Source organism: Bos indicus x Bos taurus, chromosome 3 (genome assembly GCF_003369695.1).
Source record: "Bos indicus x Bos taurus breed Angus x Brahman F1 hybrid chromosome 3, Bos_hybrid_MaternalHap_v2.0, whole genome shotgun sequence".
Lineage (NCBI taxonomy): Eukaryota > Metazoa > Chordata > Mammalia > Artiodactyla > Bovidae > Bos > Bos indicus x Bos taurus.
The window spans coordinates 55,282,381-55,303,156 of record NC_040078.1 but is presented as its reverse complement, the minus strand read 5'-3'; the positions used below and the strand labels follow the sequence as shown (position 1 = coordinate 55,303,156).

Below are 20,776 nucleotides of genomic sequence, written 5' to 3'. Positions count from 1 at the left end.
TCTGTTGTTATTAAAGAATAGTCTTCTGTTGATCTAATTATCATTCATTTGCAGATGAAAATACTTCTGTTTTCTTTGTTGTTTTTGCTGTTATATTCATTTATTTTATTTGCAACTTGGGATGACCTTCCAGTCTAAGGGTATATCATGCTTCAATTCTGGAATATTCTGATGCATTTATTTCTTCTTGTAGTGCTTCTCTCTCCTTGTCTTTATTTTCTTATTCTGGAGCTCTTATTAGGTGGATTTGGATCCTCTCATTCTGTCTTCCAGGCCTTTTAATTTCTCTTTTATCACTTTATGATCAATTCAGAGTAATTCCTTCAAGTTATCTCTCTGCCAGTATACTAATTTATTAGCTTAGTCTAATCTGCTATTTAACCTATCCACTGAGTTTTAAATTTTGGTTCTTTTGAACTCAATCTAATTTTTGTTCTTTTGTTTTTTATTCATTAAAGTCTCTATTCCTCCTTTTATCTGTTTCTCTACATGAAATCTACTAACCTAAAAATCATTTGATTGTACTGCTATAAATCCAAAGTGTTAATTTTACTAATGGTTTCCTTGATTTTGGATTTGATCCATCTGATTTGAATGACTGCATTAAGGATATGGATGATATAAAATTTAAAGTACATTAAAAATAGGTAGGATGAGTCATGAAAGAGTTGAAATATTTTTTGAACAGTATTTTGTGACAGTGGATTTGGATTGATAGTGAAAGGAATAGGGTATAAGAAAAAAGATATAAGAAAATATAGCAGCAAAAATGTTAGATTAATTTATGTAGAATGGAGTGGCTAACTAAGCTTGTTGATTTCAGTGGTAATTAATGGTATTTCTTTTTTGTATAGATGCCTGGAGAGTCATGAATATTATTAGGAGTTTAGTTTTATGTTTAGGATTACGTTTGGTTTTTCCTTTTCCTTCCTTTTATCTCTTTACTTTCCGAACATATTAATGAATTTAAAAAGGTGCTTGTGATTAGAAGATGGATCAAACTTTGCTTCATTTTGAAAACATGGGAAAAGGTTACCTACAATTTACTTTTGGAGGAGACCTGAAGTTCATTATAATAGGAACACAAAGACTTGACTAGTGGATGAAAGTGAAACACTTGTAAATGTAAATTAATATAATGTTCCTACAGCCTTTCAGAGAACCTACTGCGACAGAGATTATCACTGAATATTTTCACTGGTTAAATAGCTGTTTATTTTCCCGAGGCTGATTTATTTCACTGTGTCAAGATTATTATTACATTGCCTAGTATTGATTCCATTCATGATGTAATTGCTCTTATTATTTTTTAGGGTAGAGACATAATTTAATAGATGGAATAACTCATTTCAGTGTTCCAAATGGAAGAAAATTATATTTTCCAATAACTTTCACAGTTTATTGCAACTAAAATTTTCAGGAAAGGAGTAATAGTACTGTAACCTTTTTTATCAGCTGTTAGGGGGCATAGTTTATCTTCAGTTCAGTTCAGTAGCTCAGTGATATCTGACTCTTTGCAGCGCCATGGACTGCAGCACACCAGGCCTTCCTGAAGATCACCAACTCCCGGAGCCTACTTAAACTTATATTCATCGTGTCAGTGATGCCATCCAACCATCTTATACTCTGTCGTCCACTTCTCCTCCCCCTACAATCTTTCCCAGCAACAGGGTCTTTTCAAATGAGTCGGTTCTTTGCATCAGGTGGCCAAAGTATTGGGGTTTCAGTTTCACCATCAGTCCTTCCAGTGAATATTCAGGACTGATTTCCTTTAGGATGGACTGATTGGATGTCCTTGCAGTCCAAGGGACTCTCAAGTCTCCGACACAGCAGTTCAAAGGCATCAGTTCTTCGGCTCTCAGCTTTCTTTATAGTCCAGCTCTCACATCCATGCATGACTACTGGAAAAACCATAGCTTTGACTAGACAGAACTTTGTTGGTAAAGTGATGTATCTGCTTTTTAATATGCTGTCTAGGGTGGTCATGGCTTTTCTTCCAAGGAGCAAGCATCTTTTAATTTCATGGCTGCAGTCACTATCTGCAGTGATTTTGGAGCTCTCCCACCCCACCCCCCAGAAAATAAAGTCTGTCACTGTTTCCACAGTTTCCCCATCTTTTTGCCATGAAGTGATAAGGCTGGATGCCATGATCTTAGTTTTTTGAATGTTGAGTTTTAAGCCAACTTTTTCACTCTTTTCTTTCACTTTCATCAAGAGGCTCTTTAGTTCGTCTTCACTTTCCGCCATAAGGGTGGTGTCATCTCTGTATCTGAGGTTATTGATATTTCTCCTGGCAATCTCGATTCCAGCTTGTGCTTCATCCAGCCTGGCATTTCTCATGATGTACTCTGCATATAAGTTAAATAAGCAGGGTGAAAAATACAGCTTTACAGACTCCTTTTCCTGTTTGGAACCAGTCTGTTGTTACATGTCCAATTCTAACTTTCTTCCTGACTTGAATACAGATTTCTCAGGAGGCAGGTCAGCCTCATCTCTTTAAGAATTTTCCAGTTTGTTCTGATCCACACAGTCAAAGGCTTTGATGTGGTCAATAAAGCAGAAACAGATGTTTTTCTGGAACTGTCTCACTTTTTCGATGATCCAGCGGATGTTGGCGGTTTGATCTCTGTTTCCTCTGCCTTTTCTAAATCCACCTTGAACATCTGGAAGTATGTTCAACACAGTTCACAGTTCACGTATTGCTGAAGCCTGGCTTGGAGAATTTTGAGCATTACTTTGCTAGCATGTGAGACGAGTACAATTGTGTGGTAGTTTGAGCATTCTTTGGCATTGCCATTCTTTGGGATTGGAATGAAAACTGACCTTTTCCAGTCCTGTGGCCACTGCTGAGTTTTCCAGATTTGCTGGCATATTGAGTACAGGACTTTCACAGCATCATCTTTCAGGATTTGAAATAGCTCAACTGGAATTCCATCGCCTCTACTAGCTTTGTTCGTAGTGATGCTTCCTAAGGCCCACTTAACTTCACATTCCAGGATATCTGGCTCTAGATGAGTGATCACACCATCGTGGTTATCCAGGTCATGAAGATCTTTTTTGTATAGTTCTTCTGTGTATTCTTGCCACCTCTTCTTAATATCTTCTGCTTCTGTTAGGTCCATACCATTTCTGTCCTTTATTGTGCCCATCTTTGCATGAAATGTTCCCTTGGTATCTCTGATTTTCTTGAAGAGACCTCTAGTCTTTCCCATTCTTTAGTTTTCCTCTATTTCTTTGTATTGATCACTGAAGAAGGCTTTCTTATCTCTCCATGCTGTTCTATGGAACTCTGCATTCAAATGGGTATATCTCCTTTTCTCCTTTGCTTTTAGCTTCTCTTCTTTTCTCAGCTATTTGTAAGGCCTCCTCAGACAACCATTTTGCCTTTTTGCATTTCTTTTTCTTGGGGATGGTCTTGATCACTTCCTCCTGTATAATGTCACGAACCTCCGTCCATAGTTCTTCAGGCACTCCGTCTATCAGATCTAATCCATTGAATCTATTTGTCACTTCCACTGTTTAATTGTAAGAGATTTGATTTAGGTCATGCCTGAATGGTCTAGTGGGTTTCCCTACTTTCTTCTATTTAAGTCTCAATTTGGCAATAAGGAGTTCATGATCTGAGCCACAGTCAACTCCCTGTCTTGTTTTGCTGACTGTATAGAGCTTCTCCATCTTTGACTGCAAAGAATATAATCAATCTGATTTCAGTATTGACCATCTGGTGATGGCCATGTCTAGAGTCTTCTCTTGTGTTTTTGGAAGAGGGTCTTTGCTATGATCAGCATGGTCTCTTGGCAAAATTGTGTTATTCAGTTCAGTCACTCAGTCATGTCCGACTCTTTGTGACCCCATGAACTGCAGCACGCCAGGCCTTCTGTCTGTCACCAACTCCCAGCGTCCACCCAAACTCATGTCTATTAAGTCGGTGATGCTATCCAACCATCTCATCCTCTCTCATCCCCTTCTCCTGCCCTCAATCTTTCCCAGCATCAGGGTCTTTTCTAGTGAGTGTGCTCTTTGCATCAGGTGGCTAAAGTATTGGAGTTTTGGCTTCAACATCAGTCCTTCCAATGAACACCCAGGACTGATCTCCTTTAGGATGGACTGGTTGGATCTCCTTGCAGTCCAAGGGACTCAAGAGTCTTCTCCAACACCGCAGTTCAAAAGCATCAATTCTTCGGTGCTCAGCCTTCTTCACAGTCCAACTCTCACATCCATACATGACCACTGGAAAAACCATAGCCTTGACTAGACAGACCTTTGTTGATAAGTAATGTCTCTGCTTTTTAATATGCTGAGACATTAGGTTGGTCCCAACTTTCCTTCCAAAGAGTAAGCATTGTTTAATTTCATGGCTACAATCACCATCTGCTATAGTTTATCTTAAGTTATTGATTATATTCTATTTATCTCCTGTTCCTTTCCAAAAGGTATTTGAGCCATGTCACAACAAAAGATGGGAATAAAATATGGTTACTAAAAATCCTTTTAGGAAAGAAAGTAAACATGGTAACTCCATATGGTTTATATCTAATATCAAATTCTAGCCAGTATAGTTGCTGTGATTGAATGTCAATTTTGCCTTTGAGCTTCCTGGACTATGAATTCTCGTTATCACAAAGAGGAAAGCATGACTTCCTTAGCAGTGATAGATTTTCCTGAATTCTGAACGAAGAATATTAAATAATTATATCATAATCAACAAATCATTAAGAAAACAAAACAGAACCACTCTGCCAGGCGTAAACTCTGCTCTCAAATTGTTCACAGTCTTTGGAGTTGTCAGATAAGAAAAGGAATACTTGTTTAAATAAAATCCACATTATCAGAGTACACAGGAGAGAGGCATTTAATCTAAATTCTAAGAGAGGGCATAGGCAGGAAATTCTTTTCCAGGAAAAAAATTATGGTAAACTTTGAGACAAAATTAAAGTTAACTAAGAAAAGAAGGGACTAGGAAGAGATAATTGAAGGAAGAAGGAAAAACAGTACATCCTAAAGGTGCAGCATGCATAGTAGCTAAGCCAGAAGAGATTGTCTTTGGCAGTTAATTTCTGTAATTTGATATGATTGGAATTTAGGGAGCAAATTGAAGTAGGAGTTGAAGTAACCCAAGGGTAACTGTGTGTGTGTGGGGGCGGGGGGTTGTTTTTGGGTTTTGGTTTGTTTTTCTTTTGTTTTTGAAGGTGATAGTCTTTGTCTGACTCTTCATGACTCCATGGACTGTAGCCCTCCAAGCTCGTTCATCCATGGACTTCTCCAGACAGAAATATTGGAGGCATGGGTTGTCATGCCTTTCCCCAAGGTATCTTCCCAACCCAGGGATCCAACCTAGGCTTCCTACGTTGCAGGCAGATTCTTTACCATTTGAGCTATCCAGGAACCCCCTTTTGTTTTTATTAGCCTTTAAATATTAGTACCACAACTTCCAAACCTGCCACAGAACTCTCTAGGGTGTCTCAGCAAACTCTCAGGAAGCTGCAGTATACTTTAAAATTTTCAAGGCAACACAGTGATATCATTTGTTGCATACCATGTGAGCTAACCAGAGTCTGTAAAACTTCAATATTAAGGTTATTCTACAACCCGTATGTACTGGCAGAATAGGTGATGAAGGTGGGGAATGTCCAATCTGATTTCAGGTTTTGAGAAATTCCAAGTTACCCAGTGTGCAGATCTTGTTAATAAGTAACTAGTTATTAAAGAATGAAATAAAAATTAATTTTTCTTTCAATGTGTATTATTTTAAAAAGATACTAAATTATTACAAGGATTGATTAAGTTATTTAGACCTTCAGATCAGATCAGATCAGTCGCTCAGTCGTGTCCGACTCTTTGTGACCCCATGAATCACAGCACGCCAGGTCTCCCTGTCCATCACCAACTCCTGGAGTTCACTCAGACTCACGTCCGTCGAGTCAGTGATGCCATCCAGCCATCTCATCCTCTGTCTTCCCCTTCTCCTCTTGCCCCCAATCCTCCCCAGCATCAGAGTCTTTACCAATGAGTCAACTCTTCGCATGAGGTGGCCAAAGTACTGGAGTTTCAGCTTTAGCATCATTCCTTCCAAAGAACACCCAGGGCTGATCTCCTTCAGAATGGACTGGTTGGATCTCCTTGCAGTCCAAGGGACTCTCAAGAGTCTTCTCCAACACCACAGTTCAAAAGTATCAATTCTTCAGCGCTCAGCCTTCTTCACAGTCCAACTCTCACATCCATACATGACCACTGGAAAAACCATAGCCTTGACTAGATGGACCTTTGTTGGCAAAGTAATGTCTCTGCTTTTGAATATGCTATCTAGGTTGGTCATAACTTTCCTTCCAAGGAGTAAGCGTCTTTTAATTTCATGGCTGCAGTCACCATCTGTAGTGATTTTGGAGCCCAGAAAAATAAAGTCTGACACTGTTTCCCCATCTGTTTCCCATGAAGTGATGGGACCGGATGCCATGATCTTCGTTTTCTGAATGTTGAGCTTTAAGCCAACTTTTTCACTCTCTTCTTTCACTTTCATCAAGAGGCTTTTTAGTTCCTCTTCACTTTCTGCCATAAGGGTGGTGTCATCTGCATATCTGAGGTTATTGATATTTCTCCTGGCAATCTTGATTCCAGCTTGTGTTTCTCCCAGTCCAGCATTTCTCATGATGTACTCTGCTTATAAGTTAAATAAACAGGGTGACAATATACAGCCTTGACGTACTCCTTTTCCTATTTGGAACCAGTCTGTTGTTCCATATCCAGTTCTAACTGTTGCTTCCTGACCTGCATACAAATTTCTCAGGAGGCAGATCAGGTGGTCTGGTATTCCCATCTCTTTCAGAATTTTCCACAATTTATTGTGATCCACACAGTCAAAGGCTTTGGCATAGTCAACAAAGCAGAAATAGATGTTTTTCTGGAACTCTCTTGCTTTTTCCGTAATCCAGCGGATGTTGGCAATTTGATCTCTGGTTCCTCTGCCTTTTCAAAAACCAGCTTGAACATCAGGAAGTTCACGGTTCACATATTGCTGAAGCGTGGCTTGGAGAATTTTGAGCATTACTTTACTAGCGTGTGACTACTTAATAAATGGAATTGTTAGGTATTTCTTTATACCCCTAGTCTATGGGGCATAAAGAAAAAAATTCCTGAGACACTTAAGTTCTGGATTAGTACCTAGTATTAAAGTACAGATTTGTGAAAGCAATTCATGTGGTATTTTCTAAGTCTATAAAGATAGAAGCAAAAATATCAGATATCTAGAGGAATGCAGTTAGCTTAAACTTTTTCATTTAAGAATTGTTTGCCTCAGTTTACTTTACCTAAGCTAGACAACAGAAATTTGGGATTTTCTGTTTTTATAATAATCCTTCGTATTTGATGACCAGTCAAAGGTGGATTTATAAAGTTTGGAAACTGAATAAATAGATGTTAGGACTGACATTCCATTATAAATAGTGATAAACCTAATAGACATTTTAGTCCAGATAGGAGATCACTCTGTTTGTATTTAAGGCCAGTTGGTGTAGATCACCTATTTCAAGAATTTGTAAGAGCTAAATTGTACATACAGATATGAAGTTTTATTTGTTCTCCTTTTTTTTTTTTTTTTTTGGTCAGAGTTTCAAAGGAGCTCTTGGCCCTAAAAGGTTAAGAACAAATTTATACATCAACTATATACTTCATTTTTGGGCTTCCCAGGTGGCACCTGTTAAAGAACCCTGCCTACCGATGCAGGAGACTTAAGAGACTCAGGTTCAATCCCTGGGTTGGGAAGATCCCCTGGAAGAAGGCTTGGAAACTCACTCGAGTATTCTTGCCTGGAGAATCTCATGGACCAAGGAAACTTACTGGTGGGCTACGGTCCATAGGGTCTCAGGGAGTTGGGCACAACAGAAGCGACTTGGCACACACATACTTCGTTTTTTGCATAGTATGTCTGTTGGCACCAGGTAAATTCGTACCAAAGCCAAGACAAAATCCTGGTCTTTGCATCTGTTAACACACTATTTTGCAAAATACATGTTTTTCAGAGGTTAAGAATTAGACATAATTCTTGCACCAAGAATTTAAATAGAAATAATTTTATGGGTGTGATGAATTCTCAAAAAAATAAAAGAAAATCTTTTAATTACTTAGATCTATGGTTCAAAAGATACATAAAGGGTGAACATCTCTTCTGTGTCTTTCACAAACTTAATTCCTCGTCCCAAAGGTAAAAGTTAACTTAAAAACCAATAGTGTTATAGTATTCGAATTTAAAATAGTGAATGATGTATCAGTACAAATAGCCAGAACATGTTTTCTTGTTTTAAATATGGATTAGATGTGCTTACCTGATTTGATTTTCATTTTAAGATGAATAACTGATACTTTGTATTGTCTTAGCTTCTATCAGTAGGATATGGTTTAGACTTTTTTTTTTAGTACTTATTTTTATGTAATGTCAACCAAATTATCAATTGGAATAGTTAGCCATGAAATATATAGAGTTCTAAAATAGTTTTCCCAAGCCCTAATACTTTTAATTGCTTAACTAAAAAGTGGTCATAAGGATATAATTTTATTTTTGCAAATATTATTTTATTTTTAAGAGATTTCTTATAGAAGATAAAATAGAATTTTATCTTACCTATGGAATTTAATAATAATCTTTACTTATTAAGTGACTATATACTGGGCCAGGAATTATATTTGGAATTTCACATACGATATTTTAAATTACCATGTTACCTCTGAAAACTGCCTAATATTTATATGTTGCAGACAATTAAACTGAGTATTTGAAAGGTTAAATAACTTTCTCAACTTTCACCGTTTAGGTGCTGCTAGAATCTAATTTGGGCTTGTGGAATATCAAACATTCACTGTTTTTACAGCCCAAAGATGCCTTTGTGTGCAGATGTGTTTATTTTAATGTAAATTTGTCAGGTAATGCTATTTAGTGAGTGGGCAGAGATTTTGAAGAATTGCCTTTAGTACAATTTTATTCTTATACTGAATATTTTACTGAGCAAATAACTTTTTCTAAACTCCCACATTTGTATGTTTGTTTTTTTTCTGTAGGGCGATTCCCGAAGTCTTCCTTTTTCTGAGAATGTGAGTGCTGTTCAAAAATTAGACTTTTCAGATACAATGGTGCAACAGAAATTGGATGATATCAAGGATCGAATTAAGAGAGAAATAAGGAAAGAACTGAAAATCAAAGAAGGAGCTGAAAATCTGAGAAAAGTCACAACAGATAAAAAAAGTTTGGCTTATGTGGACAACATTTTGAAAAAATCAAATAAAAAATTAGAAGAATTACATCACAAGCTACAGGAACTAAATGCACATATTGTTGTATCAGATCCAGAAGATGTTACAGGTATTTTATTTGATGTTTATATAGTGTACTAACAAGAATGTATTATTTTACAAATAGTAAGATTTTTGCCATGTATAGTCTTTAGCCTTAACAAAAGTACAGGGGCTATATTTTCTCCTACAGTTAAGGTCTTATTTATATTTTATTCAGAAGTGCATTGAGTTGATGGATGTGAAGATTAAAATATTTACTTAGAGATGAGTAATTCTGCTGTCTACTCTCTTACTCTCTGTCACTAAGACATTACTTATTTTCCATTATTTGTGTTTTGTATTGGATCAACCACATGCTCTTACCTGATTCATTCTTGTGATCAGCAACACAAGTTTGCCAGATGACTTTTTAAAGTTAAAAATGCACTGTATGACCAAGGGATATTTTTATTTTTTTGCAAATGTCGTTGTTCAAACCTGTGACCTCTGTTCTTTGTGCTCTAAGTGACTGAATTAACAACTTACACTACCAGGCGTTTTGTTTGAAAAAGAAGAAAAACGTTTAAAAAGCCAAATATTACTTTTTTTCCTTCGGTATAGAAAATGAAAGGAAAATACAACCTATAAGTCCAGCTTAAGAGCATAATTTCTAAACATTAGAATTAACAGATGTTCATGTTGGAAATTTTTCAAATGGTACAGAAAATAAAAATAGAAAAATGACCTCTATCAAGTCTAGGCCCTCTCCCTAAAGGTACTATTGCTTTTTTGTTGTATATCCTTACAGAAAAAAAAAGTCTGTATTTGTATCAGTGTTCATCCATTTATATTTATACATTCTTTCCAAACCTTTTTACTTAACAAATCATATAAGACACATTTGATCTAATAGTTTTGTCTTTGCAAAGAAAATATTTTAAACTAGTAATTTAATGTCTATAATCCTTAGTTTATTTATTTGCAAAGACAAAGAGTGGTATATGTAGAGTGATGTATCTAGCACCATAGAAATTTTAGAAGAACCTTGTGATTAGCTAAGAAAAAATGATATAAGTAAAATTAAAGTGAAGAAAGTACATAAATTTGATTAAGATCCATAAGTTGCCAATCTTAAATGTTGTACTTCTGATATTCCATGTACTTGATAGAACTTGTTTTAATACATTCCTTTCAACATCTGGGACTTACCTTAGGGGTTTCATTTGGAGATTCAATGTAGAGATTTTAATCATGTAAGAATAATTAAATCTTAAAAGTGAAAGAAATCATAAAGAAACCAGTCTTCTTATTTTAGAACTGAAATAATCCCAAAGATGTAAATTAGTTTGCCCAGAATTACAAAACTAGCTAAAGAACTCTTCAATCTAGTATTTTTTTATCCACGTATTCAATAATTACATTATAAATGGAAATTTGTATTATGAAATGCTTTTTTTAGCAATATCATATAAACTTGGAAATAGCCTGTTCTGTTGGAACTCTGCCGAGCTCTACATTCTTTGCCCATTACTTCTTTAGGAGAGTTCTAAAATAAGAAACTGTGCTGGAGCTTTAAACTCCATTTAGAGAAAACATTTTGCTAATCACAGAATACCAATGACTACCTTCTAATTGGAATATAAAAGTGTTTTTGCCATACAGAGAATAGCCCATTTGGTTTCCCAAGTCATTTTTAAACAACTAACTTTACTGAAGTGTATAAATTACTTATGATAAAATGCACATATTTTAAGAATATGATTTGATGTGTTTTAACAAATGTCTGTATCCAGGTAACCATCACTACAGCTAGGGATCCTGACCATCACTTCAGTGGTTCTTGTATAGTATACATAATAGTCCTGTCGATCTCTGATTCCCATGTTTGGGTTTAGGTAACCACTGGTTTGCCTACTATCACTTTAGATTAGACTTGTCTTTCCTAGAGTTTCATATGAAGAAATGACCTTATAGACCTTCTGTCAGATTTCTTTTCTACCTCAACACTCAATTTGGATATCACTGAATCCTTCCTTGACTTTCTCTGATTCTCTATTCTGCTTTGTCCACTCATTGTTGTATTATGTTGTATTACAATTTATTTTTGCACATTTTGATAGTACTTACTAAACTGTATGATGCTTGAGGACAGGACCATTGTTTTTATTCAGGTATTTTCAAGGTTTATCATAAAAGAGTGGAACATAGTAGGTGTTGTGAATATTATATCTCAAAAAAAATCCCAGTAAATAAATATATTAGTTTTTATAATTATAATAATACCAAACCATAATTTATCATGGTATTTTATTTAATAACTTGGGGAATAAAACCTTAAATAAAGTTTTATGATAAATATTTCCAGAAACTTTCTTTGCTGTTCATTTGACTTATCAGATAATTACAGGGCAGATGTTCTATGAAACATAACTTTCTAGTGTTACTTCTTAATGCTTAAGTTTGTTGCAATGAACTTGACAAGTTGGTTAAAATTTGAATGTATTAAAAAAAATAGTTCTCTTCACAAATGCCATATGCACACATCTTGGTGATGTTTGTTTTTTTTTTTGCTTTTGTTTTCATTTTCTCTTATAACTTGACTGCATTAAAATCAACAATAGCACAGGGGATTAAGGTAGTTAATCATTAATTTTTACGTCAGATTGCCATGAAATTTTATGTTTTACATCACATACTAAAGTAGACAAAATCATTTAACTTGATTAGATCTGACATAAAGAGTCAAGGACCTGGTGTTTGCTTTCAGTTCTCTAAAGTATAAGTATGTGCACATACTTACATGCAGAAGTATTTGGCTAATTCCTGTTGACTTGAGGGTATGTGAGCAGAATGAATGATTCAAGGAGATAGGGATAGAATATAAATTTGCATTGTATATATGATTGCCATGTAAGCAGTTAGGAGACCTGCTTTCAACTCACTTCTGCAATAATTAACTCCTTTAGCCATTAGTTTCTAATTTGTAAAATAAGGACATTTATCAGATAAAATTTAAGACTTTAGCCATAAAAGTCTCTGAAATGTTGCTTATTATAATGTGAAGATGATCATTTGAGACTGTTAATGTCTAAAATATATGTGTTCGTTTATTCTTGAGTAGTAAAAAGCGAATTTTTTTTATGTTCTCTTCATGTTTATGATATTATAAGCTTCCTATTCACCTTCCATATATTTATAGGATAGTCTCATGGAGTATTATTATTATTCCCACTTGGAAATGAGGCTGACTGTACTTTGTGAAAACAGTTTTGAATCTCTGTAAAGTGGATTTGTAATCTAGGTCATAGTTGATAACTAAAACTCTTAAATATTTAAGAAAGAACTGATTTTCTGAATCTTTGGAATCTTATATGTTATCCCTAAAGAAGAGGACAAGAATATTTCTCATATTTTATTAGGTATAACTAATAATTTGTATAGTTTAAATCCCTCTGTTTTTACCTTATTTCCTTCTCTTTCCCTCTTCCCATTTCCATTTTCTCTGACCCCAACATGCTTAGATTGATTTTTTGCCATTTGAGGTGGGGAATATTTTCTTTAATATGTAGAATATTCAGAAAGGCAGTATTGATTTAATATAGAACTAATAGTGTTGGAATTTTGTGTGTGGTTTTGCTTGTTTGTTTTGGCCGAAGTGCACAGTGTGCATTATCTTAGTTCCCCAACCAGGGATTGAACCCATGGCCCCTGCAGTGGAAGCACAGAGTCCTAACTATCAGACTGCCAGGAAATTCCCTGGAATTTTTTGGAATTAACTTTGGAAACTTCTCAATTTCTGAGCTGTATCTGTATCGAGGGAGCCAACTTAATAACTAAAATGTAGTTTATGAAGTCTTTCTTGAATGAGTACAAGTGAGAATTTAAATTTCTTTTTTATTATTGGCCTATCCACCTAAATGTAGCATAGAAATTATAGTTGACTTTTATGTTTATTAAAAGGTGTAGCTTGATTTATTATGCTATTTCTACATAATCCTTATTTCTGATTGAATTTCTCATTTTGAGGTAAGCATATGTTGAATTAAGTTGTGAACTTCTAAGGAAAGGATTGCCATTAGGTTGGTAACTATAATCATTAATTAACAAGTCACTTTTAATGCCTCTTTATTTTCTTGTCTTTAAAATCATGAAATTAGTTGATTCGTAGACATCTAATATGTGAATTCTTGATGATATATTTTTTAAAGTTAATACACAGTAAAACTGATTCTTCCTGGGTCCCTCATTCAGTGAATTTTAATACACAGATAGGTTCATCTAAATACCACCACAATCAGGAAAAAGGGCAGTAGTATCCCTTTGTAGTCACACCCTCTTCCTACTCCATATCCCCTGGCAACCACTGATCTGTCCTCTGTCACTTATAGTTTGCTTTTCAAGAATATCATATAAATGCAGCCATAAAGTTTATAACCTTTTAAGTCTGACTTCTTTCACTCAGCATATTTCTGTTTGAGATTCATCTAGGTTATTGCATTTAGCACCAGTTTATTCTTTTTTACTGCTGAGTAATAGTCCATCATATAGATGTACCACAGTTTATTTATTCATTCTTCCACAGGGAACTTTAGAGTTCTTTTAAATTTTTTGGCAGTTATCAGTAAAGCTGCTATAACTGACCATTAACAGGTTTTTGTTTGAACATGTTTTCGGTCCACCTAGGTAAATACTTAGGTGTGTGATTGCTAAATCATATATTAATATGTGTGATAATACAAGAAACTGCCAAAGTGATTGTATTATTTTTCCAGAGTGGCTATATTATTTTTCATTCTCACCAGCAATATATGAGAGTTCCAATTGTACCACATCCTCTCCAGCACTTGGTATTGTTAATGTATTTTTTTAAGCAGTCTAACTGGTGTGTAGTCATTGACCATATATATTATTATAATTAGGAAGAGGAAAGAAAAAAAATGGCACCATCTTAAGCAGAATTTATGAAAGAATTGTGCATGCTGTAGGTACAGAATGTAGGCCTTTTCTACCAACAGTTAGGCAATAAGCAGTTTTTGAACATTAAGGTGTCATGTAACAGATGAAGGCAGTTATGAAATTTTAATGCCTAAGTCGCTTATTTTAAACAAAAAAAAATTACAGCCCACAATCTTGTTTCTTTTTTTCTTAATCTCAAGATCATCAACTAAGTTTTGTTTGTTTCATATCTGTATCACCTAACATCATGCCTGAGAGTAAGCAGGTCCTCATTACCTGTTTGTTGAATAATCAAAATGAGTTATCTTTTAAGTCTATATATTAAAAGCAGTCTTTGAGCTGAAGATTGATCAAAGACTGCCAAACTCATAGCTTTGTGCTTCTCCCTGATCTTAAGTTGCATTGGATTTGTTGTTAAAAAAGCCCCATTTTCCCATCTCCTATGTGGGTTAGCTAGGGTGTAGTCTAGATGTTTCTGCCACATGCCAGATCAGCCTCAGAGCTCAGAAGGATTTATAGCTACTCAGTGGTTCTATCAGAGAAGGCAATGACACCCCACTCCAGTACTCTTGCCTGGAAAATCCCATGGATGGAGGAGCCTGCTAGGAGGCAGTCCAAGGGGTCGCACAGAGTCGGACACAACTGAGCAACTTCACTTAAACTTTTCACTTTCTTTTTTTTTTTGACCTGGTGAACAAAGAAACTTTAGTTGCTCAGTCATGTCCGACTCTTTGTGACCCCATGGACTGTAGCCTACCAGGCTTCTCCGTCCATGGGATTTTCCAGTCAAGAGTACTGGAGTGGGTTGCCATTTCCTTCTCCATCATTTTTCACTTTCATGCATGGGAAGCCTGGTGGGCTGCTGTCTATGGGGTTGCACAAAGTCGGACATGACTGAAGTGACTTAGCTTAGCAGCAATGGTTCTATCCAGCTTCCCTGGTGGTTTAGCCAGTAAAAAATCCACCTGCAATGTGGGAGACCTGGATTTGAACCCTGGGCTGGGAAGATGCCCTGGAGGAAGGCATAGCAACTATAAAATTCTTGACTGGAGAATCCCCATGGACAGAGGAGCCTGGCAGGCTACAGTCCATGGGATAGCAAAGAGTCACACATGACTAAGTGACTAAACACAGCACAGCACAGTGGTTCCATCATTTCATAGACATTTTTTCCATATGTTTTGACTCTAAACTTCAGTCGTCAGTTTTGTTTTCACACTTGGGGCCCAGTTACTGACTTTTATAAATTAGCTCTGGGCCTTCTCAGTACTTCATTCCTTTTTAGTGCTGAATAGTATTCCATTATATGAATATACCATGTTTTCCTTAGTTATTCACCAGCTGATGAGACATCTGGGTTGTTTCCACAGTTGAGCTTTTATAGATATTGCTGATACGAACATTCACATACAACTTTTATATAAACTTATCTTTATGAAGGTATTTAACTTTTCTAGAGCATTTTATTTCTTCATGTGGATTTAAGTTACCAGCTGGTGCCATTTCTTCTCAGTCTGAAAGACTTTTAATATTTCTTGTAAGAAAGTTCAGATAGCAATAAATTCCCACTATCTTTGTTTAACTGGTAATTATTTCGCCTTCATTTTTGAAGGATAGTTTTGCTAGATATAGAATTGTTGGTTAACGGTTTTTCCATCTAGGACTTTGGCTGTGTCATCCCACTTCTGGTGGTCCTTTATCCTTTCATATGAGGAGTCTGATATTCGTAGTTATTGTTCTGTATGTAGTGAGTCTTTTTCCTCTTGCTGCTTTCAAGATTTTCCTCTTTGTTTTCAGTTTTTAATGCTTTGACTATGATGAGCTTTGGTGTGAATTTCTTTTGTATTTATCTTGAGCTTCATAGGTGTGTAGATTAATGGTTTTCATCAAATTATGAAAGTTTCTGGCTTTCATACATTTTCCTTTCCTTTTTCTGTTGCTGGTATTTCTGCTTAATTAAAAAGCATCACTACGAACAAAGCTAGCAGAAGTAATGGAATTCCAGTTGAGCTATTTCAAATCCTGAAAGATGATGCTGTGAGTGCAGCACTCAATATGCCAGCAAATTTGGAAAACTCAGCAGTGGCCACAGGACTGGAAAAAGTCAGTTTTCATTCCAATCCGAAAGAAAGGAAATGCCAAAGAATGCTCAAACTACCGCACAGTTGCAGTCATCTCACACGCTAGTAAAGTAATGCTCAAAATTCTTCAAGCCAGGCTTCAGCAATACGTGAACTGTGAACTTCCAGATGTTCAAGCTCTTTTTAGAAAAGGCAGAGGAACCAGAGATCAAATTGCCAACATCCACTGGATCATGGAAAAAGCAAGAGAGTTCCAGAAAAACATCTATTTCTGCTTTATTGACTATGCCAAAGCCTTTGACTGTGTGGATCACCACAAACTGTGGAAAATTCTTCAAGAGATGGGCATACCAGACCACCTGATCTGCTTCTTGAGAAACCTATATGCAGGTCAGGAAGCAACAGTTAGAGCTGGACATGGAACAACAGACTGGTTCCAAATAGGAAAAGGAGTCCATCAAGGCTGTATATTGTCACCCTGCTTATTTAACTTATATACAGAGTACATCATGAAAAACACTTGGCTGGAAGAAGCACAAGCTGGAATCAAGATTGCCGGGAGAACTATCAATAACCTCAGATATGCAGATGACACCACCCTTAGGTAGAAAGTGAAGAAGAACTAAAAAGCCTCTTGATGAAAGTGAAAGAGGAGAGTAAAAATGTTGCCTTAAAGCTCAACATTCAGAAAACGAAGATCATGGCATCTGGTCCCATCACTTCATGGGAAATAGATGGGGAAACAGTGGAAAGTGTCAGACTTTATGTTTTTGGGCTCCAAAATCACTGCAGATGGTGATTGCAGCCATGAAATTAAAAGACGCTTACTCCTTGGAAGGAAAGTTATGAGCAACCTAGATAGCATATTCAAAAGCAGAGACATTACTTTGCCAACAAAGGTCCATCTAGTCAAGGCTATGGTTTTTCCAGTGGTCATGTATCGATGTGAGAGTTGGACTATGAAGAAAGCTGAGCACCGAAGAATTGATGCTTTTGAACTGTGGTGTTGGAGAAGATTCTTGAGAGTCCCTTGGACTCCAAGGAGATCCAGCCAGTCCATTCTAAAGGAGATCAGTCCTGGGTGTTCATTGGAAGGAATGATGCTAAAGCTGAAACTCCAGTACTTTGGCTATCTCATGCAAAGAGTTGACTCATTGGAAAAGACTGATGCTGGGAGGGATTGAGGGCAGGAGGAGAAGGGGACGACAGAGGATGAGATGGCTGGTAAGGCATCACTGACTCGATGGACATGAGTTTGAGTGAACTCCAGGAGTTGGTGATGGACAGGGAGGCCTGGCGTGCTGCGATTCATGGGGTCCCAAAGAGTTGGACTTGACTGAGCAACTGAACTGTACTGAAAAAGTATAATATTCTTATCTTATTTTTATACTTAAGCTTGGTTTGTTGGGGTTTTTCCCTGTGACAGCATATCATAGTCACAGACAATGATGGGTTAGATGTTACGCTCAAATGCTTTGGGTCAGATAATCTTATACCCTTTGCTGGTAGGAATGCAAAAACAGTACAGTCACTTGGGAAGACAGGTTTGTTTTTGTTTTTTTTTAATTGGAGTATAGTTGCTGTACACTGCTGTGTCATTTTCTGCTATACAGCAAACTAAATCAGCCATACATATATACTCCTTTTTTTGGATTTCCCTTCTAGTCAGGTCATCGCAGACACCAAGTAGAGTTCCCTGTGATATACAGTAGGTTCTCATTACTTATACATTTTATACATAGTAATGTGTACGTATCAATCCTGATTTCCCAATGCATCGCACTCCCCCACTTCCCGTTGGTATCCATTAATTTTTTTTATACATCTGTCTCTTTGTTTCTGCTTTGCAAATAAGATTCCACACATATGTGTTAACATTATTTTTCTTTCTGACTTACTTCACTCTGTATGACGTCTATGTGTTCATGTACATCTCTGCAAATGACATAATCTTTTCCCTTTAAATGGCCAAGTAATATTCCATTGTATGTATGTACCACATCTTCTGTATCCATTCCTCTGTTGATGGACATTTAGGTTACTTCCATGTCCTGGCTATTGTAAGTAGTGCTTCAGTGAGCATTGGGGTGCATGTACCTTTTTGAATTATAGTTTTCTCTGGGTATATGCCCCGGAGTGGGATTGCTAGATCATGTGGTTCTTCTGTTTTTAGTTTTTGAGGACTTTCCATACTGTTCTCCATAGTGGCTGTATCAGTTTACATTCCTACCAGTAGTGTAAGAGGGTCCCTTTTCTCCGCACTCTCTCCAGCATTTATTGTTTGTAGATTTTTTTAATGATGGCCAGGTATATCACCAGTGTCAGGTGATATACCTCATTGTAGTTTTGATTTCCATTTCTCTAATAATGAATGATGTTGAGCATCTTTTCATGTGTTAGCCATCTGTATCTTTGTCTTCTTTGGAGAAATGTCTAGGTCTTCTGCCCATTTTTTGATTGGGTTGTTTGTTTTTTTGAAATTGACCTGCATGAGCTGCTTGTATATTTTGGAAATCAATCCTCTGTCAGATGCTTTGTTTGCAACTATTTTCTTCCATTCTGAGGGTTATCTTTTTGTCTTATTTATGGTTTTCTTTGCTGTGTTCAAAATTCTCCAAGCCAGGCTTCAACAGTACATGAAATGTGAACTTCCACATGTTCAAGCTCATTTTAGAAAAGGCAGAGGAATCAGAGATCCAGTTGCCAACATCCACTGGATCATTGAAAAAGCAAGAGAGTTCCAGAAAAACATCTATTTCTGCTTTATTGACTATGCCAAAGCCTTTGACTGTGTGGATCACCACAAACTGTGGAAAATTCTTCAAGAGATGGGAATGTCAGACCACCTGACCTGCCTCTTGAGAAATCTGAATGCAAGTCAGGAAGCAACAGTTAGTACTGGACATAGAACAACAGACTGGTTCCAAATAGGAAAAGGAGTCCGTCAAGGCTGTATATTGTCACCCTGCTTATTTAACTTCTATGCAGAGTACATCATGAGAAACGCTGGGTTGGAAAAAGCACAAGCTGGAATCAAGATTGCAGGAGAACTATCAATAACCTCAGATATGCAGATGACACCACCCTTATGGCAGAAAGTGAAGAGGAACTAAAGAGTCTCTTGATGAAAGTCAAAGAGGAGAGTGAAAAGTTGGCTTAAAGCTCAACCTTCAGAAAACGAAGATCATGGCATCTGGTCCCATCACTTCATGGCACATAGGTGGGGAAACAGTGGAAGGAGTGTCAGAGTTTATTTTTTTGGGCTCCAAAATCACTGCAGATGGTGATTGCAGCCATGAAATTAAGAGACGCTTACTCCTTGGAAGAAAAGTTATGAGCAACCTAGACAGGATATTAAAAAGCAGAGACATTAGTTTGCTGACAAAGGTCCATCTAGTCAAAACTATGGTTTTTCCAGTGTAATGTATGAATGTGAGAGTTGAACTATAAAGAAAGCTGAGTGCTGAAGAATTGATGCTTTAGAACTGTGGTATTGGAGAAGACTCTTGAGAATCCCTTGGACTGCAAGGAGATCCAGCCAGTCCATTCCAAAGGAAATCAGTCCAGAATATTCATTGGAAGAACTGATGTTGAAGCTAAAACTCCAATACTTTGGCCACCTGATGTGAAGAACTGACTCATTTAAAAAGACTCTGATGCTGGGAAAGATTGAAGGTGGTTGGAGAAGGGGATGACAAAGGATGAGATGGTTGGATGGCATCACTGACTCAATGGACATGAGTTTGAGTAAACTCCGGGAGTTATTGTTGGACTGGGAGGCCTGGCGTGCTGCAGTCCGTGGGGTTGCAAAGAATCAGACACAACTGAGCAACTGAACTGAACTGAACTTGGCTGTGCAAAAGATTTTAAGTTTAGTTATGTCCCATTTATTTTTGTTACTCTAAAAGGTGTGTCAAAAAAGATGTTGCTGAAATTTATGTCAAAGTGTGTTGTGCTTATTTTTTCTCTTAAGAGTTTTACAGGATCTGACCTGTAACCCACAATCCTATCCATGCTGTTTTTGTAAAATACTAAGAAAGTTCAATTAAAGGTTGTAGTAGTTATAAATTATTTCAGCAAAATTACTTCAGTTGAGTGACATCTGACAAAGGTCACCCTGAGTACACAGAAATCGTGATTAAGATCCATTAATAACTAATGAGCATTTATTATAATCTGGACAGTTTCCAGATGACTGTATAAGGTAAGCATATCTGTTTAAACAAGAAAGCTGCATCTGGAGGGAAATAACACAGTTAACATAATTGTAACACAGGTCAAGAATCTGGAGCAGCTTATTTTAAAAATCAGTGTATAAGTAAAAACCAAAATGTTGACCAGTGAATAGTAACTGAGAGACATAGATTGTCTTTGTGAGAGTGGTAAATAAATAGGAAGATAGTGCTTCAGTATATTACTGCCTTTATTAATTTAGATTTGGCTAGATTTACTTCAATTATATTCAATTATATTTCCTC

The 20,776-nt window shown here is 36.5% G+C and overlaps 1 protein-coding gene across 4 annotated transcripts in view; it reads left to right on the top strand.

Moving 5' to 3' along the window:
- PKN2 (protein kinase N2) overlaps positions 1-20,776 on the top strand; it is a 134,788-nt gene that overhangs the window by 38,956 nt on the left and 75,056 nt on the right. For 3 of the 4 annotated variants that reach the window (XM_027536642.1, XM_027536643.1, XM_027536644.1), the window contains exon 2: positions 9,049-9,349. In XM_027536642.1, the coding sequence (XP_027392443.1) occupies positions 9,049-9,349 (301 nt within the window). Of the gene's footprint in view, positions 1-9,042; positions 9,350-20,776 lie in introns of those variants that run through there. The other variant, XM_027536645.1, reaches the window with a different exon arrangement.